Source organism: Loxodonta africana, chromosome 19, assembly GCF_030014295.1.
Source record: "Loxodonta africana isolate mLoxAfr1 chromosome 19, mLoxAfr1.hap2, whole genome shotgun sequence".
Lineage (NCBI taxonomy): Eukaryota > Metazoa > Chordata > Mammalia > Proboscidea > Elephantidae > Loxodonta > Loxodonta africana.
In genome coordinates, this window is record NC_087360.1 from 33,467,451 (window position 1) to 33,478,464 (window position 11,014).

At 44.7% G+C, this 11,014-nt stretch overlaps 1 protein-coding gene across 2 annotated transcripts in view; it reads left to right on the top strand.

The window, feature by feature from the left end:
* The window catches only part of PRODH (proline dehydrogenase 1), a 37,209-nt gene extending 26,545 nt beyond the window's left edge, over positions 1-10,664 (top strand). For both annotated transcript variants that reach the window (XM_023559316.2, XM_023559315.2), the window contains exons 13-14: positions 10,164-10,252; positions 10,349-10,664. In XM_023559316.2, the coding sequence (XP_023415084.2) occupies positions 10,164-10,252; positions 10,349-10,536 (277 nt within the window). In that variant the 3' untranslated portion in view covers positions 10,537-10,664. The remainder of the gene's footprint in view (positions 1-10,163; positions 10,253-10,348) is intronic.
* Positions 10,665-11,014: the final 350 nt, after the last annotated feature.

Genomic DNA, 11,014 nt, shown 5'->3' on the forward strand with positions numbered 1-11,014 from the left:
TCCCTCCCTACCCCCTTTGTAACCACAAAAGTATGTGTTCTTCTCCGTTTTTTCTATTTCTCAAGATCTTATAATAGTGGTCTTATATAATATTTGTCCTTTTGCAACTGACTCATTTCGCTCAGCATAATGCCTTCCAGATTCCTCCATGTTATGAAATGTTTCAGAGATTCGTCACTGTTCTTCATCAATGCGTAGTATTCCATTGTGTGAATATACCACAATTTATTTACCCATTCATCCGTTGATGGACACCTTGGTTGCTTCCAGCTTTTTGCTACTGTAAACAGAGCTGCAATAAACATGGGTGTGCATATATCTGTTTGTGTGAAGGCTCTTGTATCTCTAGGGTATATTCCGAGGAGTGGGATTTCTGGGTTGTATGGTAGTTCTATTTCTAACTGTTTTAAGATAACGCCAGATGGATTTCCAAAGTGGTTGTACCATTTTACAATCCCACCAGCAGTGTATGAGAGTTCCAATCTCTCTGCAGCCTCTCCAACATTTATTATTTTGTGTTTTTTGGATTAATGCCAGTCTAGTTGGTATGAGATGGAATCTCATCGTAGTTTTAATTTGCATTTCTCTAATAGCTAATGATCGGGAGCATTTTCTCATGTATCTGTTGGCTGCCTGAATATCTTCTTTAGTGAAATGTGTGTTCATATCCTTTGCCCACTTCTTGATTGGGTTGTTTGTCTTTTTGTGGTTGAGTTTTGACAGAATCATGTAGATTTTAGAGATCAGGCACTGGTCTGAGATGTCATAGCTGAATATTCTTTCCCAGTCTGTAGGTGGTCTTTTTACTCTTTTGGTGAAGTCTTTAGATGAGCATAGGTGTTTGATTTTTAGGAGCTCCCAGTTATCGGGTTTCTCTTCATCATTTTTGGTAATGTTTTGTATTCTGTTTATGCCCTGTATTAGGGCTCCTAGGGTTGTCCCAATTTTTTCTTCCATGATCTTTATCGTTTTAGTCTTTATGTTTAGGTCTTTGATCCACTTGGAGTTAGTTTTTGTGCATGGTGTGAGGTATGGGTCCTGTTTCATTTTTTTGCAAATGGATATCCAGTTATGCCAGCACCATTTGTTAAAAAGGCTATCTTTTCCCTAATTAATTGACACTGGTCCTTTGTCAAATATCAGCTGCTCATATGTGGATGGATCTATGTCTGGGTTCTCAATTCTGTTCCATTGGTCTATGTGCCTGTTGTTGTACCAGTACCAGGCTGTTTTGACTACTGTGGCTGTATAATAGGTTCTGAAGTCAGGTAAAGTGAGGCCTCCCACTTTCTTCTTCTTTTTCAGTAATGCTTTGCTTATCCGGGGCTTCTTTCCCTTCCATATGAAATTAGTGATTTGTTTCTCTATCCCCTTAAAATATGACATTGGTATTTGGATTGGAAGTGCGTTATATGTATAGATGGCTTTTGGTAGAATAGACATTTTTACTATGTTAAGTCTTCCTATCCATGAGCAGGGTATGTTTTTCCACTTAAGTATGTCCTTTTGAATTTCTTGTAGCAGAGTTTTATAGTTTTCTTTGTATAGGTCTTTTACATCCTTGGTAAGATTTACTCGTAAGTATTTTATCTTCTTGGGGGCTACTGTGAATGGTATTGATTTGGTTATTTCCTCTTCGGTGTTCTTTTTGTTGATGTAGAGAAATCCAAGTGATTTTTGTATGTTTATTTTATAACCTGAGACTCTTCCAAACTCTTCTATTAGTTTCAGTAGTTTTCTGGAGGATTCCTTAGGGTTTTCCATGTATACGACCATGTCATCTGCAAATAGTGATAGCTTTAGTTCCTCCTTGCCAATCCGGATACCCTTTATTTCTTTGTCTAGCCTAATTGCCCTGGCTAGGACTTCAAGTACGATGTTGAATAAGAGCGGTGATAAAGGGCATCCTTGTCTGGTTCCCGTTCTCAAGGGAAATGCTTTCAGGTTTTCTCCATTTAGAGTGATATTGGCTGTTGGCTTTGCATAGATGCCCTTTATTATGTTGAGGAATTTTCCTTCAATTCCTATTTTGGTAAGAGTTTTTATCATAAATGGGTGTTGGACTTTGTCAAATGCCTTTTCTGCATCTATTGATAAGATCATGTGGTTTTTATCTTTTGTTTTATTTATGTGATGGTTTAAATTAATGGTTTTTCTGATATTAAACCAGCCTTGCATACCTGGTATAAATCCCACTTGATCAGGGTGAATTATTTTTTTGATGTATTGTTGGATTCTATTGGCTAGAATTTTGTTGAGGATTTTTGCATCTATGTTCACGAGGGATATAGGTCTAAAATTTTCTTTTTTTGTAATGTCTTTACCTGGTTTTGGTATCAGGGAGATGGTAGCTTCATAGAATGAGTTGGGTAGTATTGCATCTTTTTCTATGCTTTGAAATACCTTCAGTAGTAATGGTGTTAAGTCTTCTCTGAAGGTTTGGTAGAACTCTGCAGTGAAGCCGTCTGGGCCAGGACTTTTTTTTGTTGGGAGTTTTTTGATTACCGTTTCAATCTCTTTTTTTGTTATGGGTCTATTTAGTTGATCTACTTCTGAATGTGTTAGTTTAGGTAGGTAGTATTTTTCCAAGAATTTATCCATTTCTTCTAGGTTTTCAAATTTGTTAGAGTACAATTTTACATAGTAATCTGAAACGATTCTTTTAATTTCATTTGGCTCTGTTGTGATGTGGTCCTTCTCGTTTCTTATTCGGGTTATTTGTTTCCTTTCCTGTTTTTCTTTAGTCAGTCTAGCCAATGGTTTATCAATTTTGTTAGTTTTTTCAAAGAACCAGCTTTTGGCTTTGTTAATTCTTTCAATTGTTTTTCTGTTCTCTAATTCATTTAGTTCAGCTCTAATTTTTATTATTTGTTTTCTTCTGGTGCCTGATGGGTTGTTTTGTTGCTCACTTTCTATTTGTTCAAGTTGTAGGGACAGTTCTCTGATTTTGGCTCTTTCTTCTTTTTGTATGTGTGCATTTATCGATATAAATTGGCCTCTGAGAACTGCTTTTGCTGTGTCCCAGAGGTTTTGATAGGAAGTATATTCATTCTCATTGCTTTCTAAGAATTTCCTTATTCCCTCCTTGATGTCTTCTATAACTCAGTCTTTTTTCAGGAGGGTATTGTTCATTTTCCAAGTATTTGATTTCTTTTCCCTAGTTTTTCTGATATTGATTTCTAGCTTCATTGCCTTGTGGTCTGAGAAGATGCTTTGTAATATTTCGATGTTTTGGATTCTGCAAAGATTTGTTTTATGACCTAATACGTGGTCTATTCTAGAGAATGTTCCATGTGCACTAGAAAAGAAAGTATATTTTGCAGCAGTTGGGTGGAGAGTTCTGTATAAGTTAATGAGGTCAAGTTGGTTGATTGTTGTAAGTAGGTCTTCCGTGTCTCTATTGAGCTTCTTACTGGATATCCTGTCCTTCTCCGAAAGTGGTGTGTTGAAGTCTCCTACTATAAATGTGGAGGTGTCTATCTTACTTTTCAATTCTGTTAAAATTTGATTTATGTATCTTGCAGCCCTGTCATTGGGTGCATAAATATTTAATATGGTTATGTCTTCCTGATCAATTGTCCCTTTTATCATTATATAGTGTCCTTCTTTATCCTTTGTGGCGGATTTAAGTCTAAAGTCTATTTTGTCAGAAATTAATATTGCTACTCCTCTTCTTTTTTGCATATTATTTGCTTCATATATTTTTTTACCATCCTTTGAGTTTTAGTTTGTTTGTGTCTCTAAGTCTAAGGTGTGTCTCTTGTAGGCAGCATATAGATGGCTCGTGTTTCTTTATCCAGTCCGTGACTCTCTGTCTCTTTATTGGTGCATTTAGTCCATTTACATTCAGCGTAATTATAGATAAATAAGTTTTTAGTGCTGTCATTTTGATGCCTTTTCATGTGTGTTGTTGGCCATTTCATTTTTCCACATGCTTTTTTGTGCTGAGACGTTTTTCTTAGTAGCTTGTGAGATCCTCATTTTCATAATGTTTAACTTTATGTTTGTTGAGTCGTTACGTTTTTCTTGGCTTTTTTCTTGAGTTATGGAATTGATATTCCTTTTTGTGGTTACCTTATTATTCACCCCTATTTTTCTAACCAAAAACCTACCTTGTATCGTTCTATATCGCCTTGTATCACTCTCCATCTGGCAGTTCAATGCCTCCTATATTTAGTCCTTCTTTTTGATTATTGTGATCGTTTATCTATTGATTTCCATGATTTCCTGTTATGTGTATTATTTTATTTATTTATTTTTTAGAATTAATCTTAATTTGTTTGTTTTTGTGCTTTCTGTATTTGAGTTGCGTTGGTATCAGGACATTCTGTTTTGTGACCTTGTATTGTGCTGGTACCTGATATTATTGGTCTTCAGGCCAAACAATCTCCTTTAGCATTTCTTGCAGTCTTGGTTTAGTTTTTGCAAATTCTCTAAACTTGTGTTTATCTGTAAATATCTTAATTTCGCCTTCGTATTTCAGAGAGAGTTTTGCTGGATATATGATCCTTGGTTGGCAGTTTTTCTCCTTCAGTGCTCTGTATATGTCGTCCCATTCCCTTCTTGCCTGCATGGTTTCTGCTGAGTAGTCTGAACTTATTCTTATTGATTCTCCCTTGAAGGAAACCTTTCTTTTCTCCCTGGCTGCTTTTAAAATTTTCTGTTTGTCTTTGGTTTTGGCAAGTTTGATGATAATATGTCTTGGTGTTTTTCTCTTTGGATCAATCTTAAATGGGGTTCGATGAGCATCTTGGATAGATATCCTTTCGTCTTTCATGATGTCAGGAAGTTTTGTGTCAGGAGTTCTTCAACTATTTTCTCTGTGTTTTCTGTCCTCCCTCCCTGTTCTGGGACTCCAATCACTCGCAAGTTATCCTTCTTGATAGAGTCCCACATGATTCTTAGGGTTTCTTCATTTTTTAAAATTCTTTTATCTGATTTTTTTTTCAGCTATGTTGGTGTTGATTCCCTGGTCCTCCAGAAGTCCCAGTCTACATTCTAATTGCTTGAGTCTGCTCCTCTGACTTTCTGTTGCGTTGTCTAATTCTGTAATTTTATTGTTAATCTTTTGGATTTCTACATGCTGTCTCTCTATGGATTCTTGCAACTTATTGATTTTTCCACTATGTTCTTGAATAATCTTTTTGAGTTCTTCAACAGTTTTATCCGTGTGTTCCTTGGCTTTTTCTGCAGTTATCCTAATTTCATTTGTGATATCTTTAAGCATTCTGTAAATTAGTTTTTTATATTCTGTATCTGATAATTCCAGGATTGTATCTTCATTTGGGAAAGATTTTGATTCTTTTGTTTGGGGGGCTGGAGAAGCTGTCATGGTCTGTTTCTTTATGTGGTTTGATATGGACTGCTGTCTCCGAGCCATCACTGGGAAACTAGATTTTCCAGGTAATCAGCTATAAAAAAATGCAGTCAGATCCCTATCTGAATTCTCTCTATGGCTCAGGGTATTCGGATGTTAATGGAGCCACCTGGGGAGGGTGGGGGAGGGATCAGAGAGCTAGGAGTGTAGCACCACAGAATATAGAGCTGATCCCCGCTTTCACGCTCCGCCCCCGTCTGCCAAAATCCCAGCGGGACGGCTCCCCGGGTGGGACGCTACTCTCCCCGCTCCGAGACCAGTCACTTCCTCCCGGGGACCTCTCCCTCCGGTGCGCCGCACCACTTGCGTGAACTGGGTGGGCGTCTTCCGCACGAATGGGTGGGCCCGCCCCCGGGGTCTATTCAGGGGAATATAATTGGACCCCGCGCTCACGCCCCGCCCACGCGTGCCCGAATCCCAGCGGGATGGCTCCCCGGCTGGGACGCTGCTCTCCCTGCTCCGAGGCCAGTCACTTCCTCCCGGGGACTTCTCCCTCTGGTGCGCTGCACCGCTAGCGTGAACTGGGTGGGCGTCACCCACACGACCAGGTGGGCCCGTCCCCGGGGTCTATTCAGAGGAATATAACTGGACCCCGCGTTCATGCCCCGCCCGCGTGCGCCAGAATCCCAGTGGGACGGCTCCCCGGCTGGGACGCTGCTTTCCCCGCTCTGAGACCTGTCACTTCCTCCCAGGGAGTTGTCCCTCCGGTGTGCCGCGCTGCACCGTGCACTGGGTGGGCGTCCCCTGCACGAACGTGTGGGCCCTGCCCTGGGGTCGCTTTAGGGAAATACAGTTGATCCCCCTGCTCGCGCCACGCCCGCTTCCCACCAAACTCCCAGCGGGACGGCTCCCCGGCTGGGACGCTGCTCTCCCTGCTCCAAGATCAGTCACTGCCTCCCAGGTGCTTCTCCCACCGGCTGCGCCTCTATGCCGCCCGCGCCAACCAGCTAGACTCCCTCCCGGGATGGGTTCGGGGGGGTAGGGCTGGGCCCCTTGTCTGTGCCGTCTGCCCCCCTGGGCTCTGCCCCAGATCGGGCTCCGAAGGTCACCTGCCTGGTACTCTGGCTCCTAGTTCTGAAAACGGTCGCTGTCTGCCCGTATTTGTTCGTTTTCTGTCTTTAAGTCTGTGTTTGTTGTTCAGAGTTCGTAGATTGTTATGTATGTGATCGATTCACTTGTTTTTCGGAGTCTTTGATGGAAGAGGGATCCGCGGTAGTGTCCACCTAGTCCGCCGTCTTGGCCCCGCCCCCTCATTATTTTTTGTTGAAACTGGGATATTTGACTGTTATAATGTAAGTTTGAAATTCACATTCTTCTTCTTCCATAGGAATTGCAATTTTTGTTTGTTTGTTTTCCCCCCAAATGTTGAAGACTGTAATAGTCCATGTGTTCAGCTGCCTCCTCTATTATCAAAGAGACTCCCCTCCTAGATGTGCATCGATAACAAGGACTCTGATGCAGAGCCTGTGTCATCCTAGTGTTTGGAAGATTTTCTTATACTCCAGGGAAAAAACAAACAGCAGAATACAAAAAATATCTGGTTCTCCCACAACTCAGTGTTTGTTATTACTTGATGTAGGCTGCAGTTGACTGTTTAGTGAACTTCCCAAGCTAATTTTTACAAAGTGCATGTTCCAATTCTGTTATCTGTTCAGTCAGTGGCCTTACTGATTCCACCAGTAGGCACACTGGCCCTTTGAGTATGCTGGGAGGGACAAGCTGCTGCTGCCAAAGGGCCAACCAAAATCTCCACAGTTATTTGAATCTGTCTTTCATGGCACCACCAGACCAGCCCTTCTGTGCAACCCCAAAATCTTGTGGGGCAAATCCCCCACTGCTCCCTCTAGCACCAGCCAGCCTCTCTTAGGAACACAGGCCACTATCCTCACCTACCTGGTGGGTGTGAGGAATGGGGGATGGTAGCCGATTGGCACATGTGGTTTACCTAGGAAAGATCAGCAGCTTATCCCCTCATTAAGTACTTCCCTGGTTGATTTAAGTGTCTGATCTATTTCCAGAGTCCCCAAATAGATCAAATTGCTCTTTCCTGGGCATTAGATAATTTGGTGGAGGGACAGACCTTTAGAACTTCTTAACGTGCCATTTTGCATAAATTCTTTGCTTTTAAAGTTCTAACTTTTGCAAGAAACTCTCACACCAGCCCTTCTCTTTTGGCTCTTAGAAGCTTGTTTCCTTCAATTATGCTAATTATTCCCTGGTGATTCAGGGCCAGTTACAGCCCATGGCATTGTCCCCCCCCCCTCCAATCCCTCCTGGCAGGCTGGCTATTTTGGGAGGATAATGCCGCCTCAGTCCTTCAGGCAGCCCTCAGGTAGTTATGAAGAATCATACACAATAGCATACCAGCAAAACCTGTCTACTCCCCATACTCCTGGGCCAATGGGAAACAGTTTTCAGTTCACAACCTGCTGCACTGGGTCTGTCATAGCCCCTACTGCCATGGAGGCAAGAAACGGCAAGATCATACACGATAGACTTTCCTACCATCGACTGTTTCCTTATTTCTCCTTCAGCATTTCCTGGGTGCTATTAACTGTTTACCTGTTTCTAAAATTCTGAGTATTGGTTCCACCACATTATTTTTTTATTTTTAATGAGGCAATGGCAACGTTCACCTGTCTATGCCGCCTCTTGCCTTTCACTCCAATCTAACGTTAAAAATAATCAAAACTCAAAAAAGTTAAAGCATAAGGTTTATTCTGAGCGGTTATTCTGTATGCATATAAGGAGACCATTCTGATTCCAGAAAAAAGCAAATGGCTTAAAGTCTGCAGTGAAGCTTATAATGAGGGGAGCGAAGAACAGAACATTAGCCGTTGGCTAATCTTAACATGACTGGTCGAATCCTGCCCTACCCCCTTTAGTGAGATCAGCTGATACTAGGTTACTTCTGGCCTCGCTGCCAATAATTTGGCCCTCTGTACACCTACAGAAACCCTTGTGGCATAGTGGTTAAGTGCTATGGCTGCTAACCAAAAGCTCGACAGTTTGAACCCACCATGCACTCCTTGGAAACTCTATGGGGCAGTTCTACTGTGTCTGTAGGGTTGCTGTGAGTTAGAATCAACTCTGCGGCAATGGGTTTGATACACTTAAAGCCATGAGACTTTTTGATATTTAAATTAAGACAGCCTAGAGTCTCTAGGGTTGCTATGGGTCAGAACTGACTCGATCTGCAGTCAGTTGGGATGTGTCACGGGGACTCTGGTTCATCCTAGATGGCTTTACTCATGGCTTGGGCAACAAAGGCAACTGCACCTTGTGCCCAGCCTCTAGCAGGTCAGCCTAGGCTTTATCACATGGTGGTCAAGGTTCCAGAAGCACTGGGAGAGGGCAAGCTTCTGCTTGCATCATGTTTGCTATTGTCCTCTTGGCCAAAGGAATTCACAAGGTCAAGCCCAGATACTTGTGAAGAAAGATTCACTCTGCAATTTGATGAGCCACAGTCATGTGGCAGAGGGGTATGGAAACTGGCAAGGGAGGGAATTAGCAGCCACACACAAACACCCCTGCCACTGTCTAAGACTCATTCAGCAAGATAGCAGCAGCTGTCATGGTGTTCACCAGGGCAGAGACTAGGGCCCCTTTAGCCTGACTGGCCCTGTTGTTGGAGCCTAGCCCTAAAGGAAGGAGGGAAAGGGCCTCATGGAGTACCCCTAATAGAGGCCCGGGGGAGACAATACTTAGTACTCTGAGTATGTTGGGGTGGGACTGGAGGGGCCCTGAAACAGGGATGAGGACTGGGAGGCGGGTGTCACGGGTGGGAGATAGTGAGGGAGTAGTCTGCGGGAGTGCGGGGGTGGTGAGGAGAGGAGGACCCAGGCTAAACATGCCCCTGGGTGGTGGGGTGGAAGGCTGTGCTCCAAAGTCCTGTACAGCTATGCTGAGTCTGGATACGTGGATTTAGGTCTAGAGATTAATATATGCGACTATCAATATATACGTATTTCACACCTGGGAATTTTCGTAAGATCCTACGAGGGGAGGTGTGAAGACAGAAGGGTGCCAGGCCGAGTTGGGGGTCCACACCCCCAAACAGGGGCAGCACTTTCCAGTAGAAATATAATGTGAGCCACATTTGTAAGTTTAAATGTCCTAGCAGCCATGTTAAAAAAGATGAAATTCCAATAATACATTTTATTTAATCCAATACCTTCAAAATATTACCATTTCAGCATGTATTCAGTATCTTAAAAAAGTAGTGAGCCGTGCTACCCTCCCTTTCATGCTGTGCCCTTGAACCTGGTATGTGCTGGTGCCTGCAACATCTCAGTTCAGAGCAGCTGTGGTGCTCAGCGGCCGCCATTGGCAATGCACAGCTCTGGAGGCTGGGTGGAGCAGGAACTAGCAAAGAGGAGGCCAAGGAGAACCCTAGGGGGGCTTGAGCAGGGGGAGCATGATGACAGGTTGAGTGGGCAGCCATTGGAGGCTGAGGAGACTTCCTGGCGAGGGGGTCAAGGACCCTGGGGCAGGTGGGGGACAGGCTGAGGGAGGAGGGAACCTTGCTGGCCATGGGTCATACCCCTCGGCAGTCCCATCCATCAGAATCCAGCTCTAGCTGACACAGGCCTCCCTTAGAGAAACTGCCTAGGAGAGAGGGGGTGTCCTGCCAAGAAGGGCAGAGCCTACATCCCTGGCCCACAACCTGCAGGGGAAGAAGGCTGGAGTGTGTAGATGGGGGTGTCTATGGGGTGGTGTCCTGGGGCTGCCCCTGGTCCCCTCCTTACCTACTAGCCTCTAAGCACCTGGCCTTACCTGCACACAGGATGGAGGAGCTGGGCTTGCATCCTGCCGAACGCCAGGTGTACTTTGGACAGCTGCTGGGCATGTGTGACCAGATTAGCTTCCCGCTGGGTAAGCAAGGCCCTTCCTGGTGGTGGGGTGGCGGGACAGGGTGGCAGCATGCTCACAGGGACCTGGGCTCACCATTATCTACCTCTGCATGTGCAGGCCAGGCAGGCTTCCCCGTGTACAAGTACATGCCCTATGGCCCAGTGATGGAGGTGCTGCCCTACCTGTCCCGCCGTGCCCTGGAGAACAGTGGCATCATGAAGGGTGCCCAGCGGGAGCGGCAGCTGCTGTGGCAGGAGCTCACACGAAGACTCCGCATGGGCAACTTCTTCTATCGCCCAGCCTAGAGCCCCACGGTGGACCCCACCTGCCACCAAGACTGTCAGACTCAACTTCTAGACTCTTCCCTACTACCTGTGTCCCAGGCAGTGTGGGCCAACACCAGGCACTGCCTCCACTCTCTGGAACTGTGGGATCCTAGGGCCCTCAGGCCAGGGCAGTAGTTTGGGGGTAGGGTCTGAGCTACAGCTTTCCTTTCAGCTCTCCCATCACACCCATGTGCCCCAGCTCCAACAGGAAGTAAAGTGTGTATACCCAAGACTGCAAGACCCGTTGGAGGTGGGGCCTGTGGTCAGAGCTGCCCTCAGGGCCCCACTCCCTGCCCAGGGGTGTGGGCACTCAGATGTGGGCAAGAGTGTACCTGACAAGAGCCATCGTGTCCCCCAAATCCTCTGTCAGGGTGTGACCCCCACACGCTGAGCCTCATGGGCTGGGCAGTGGCCAGGACTAAGGAAGCCATTCTGGTCAATAAACCACTATTTCTAC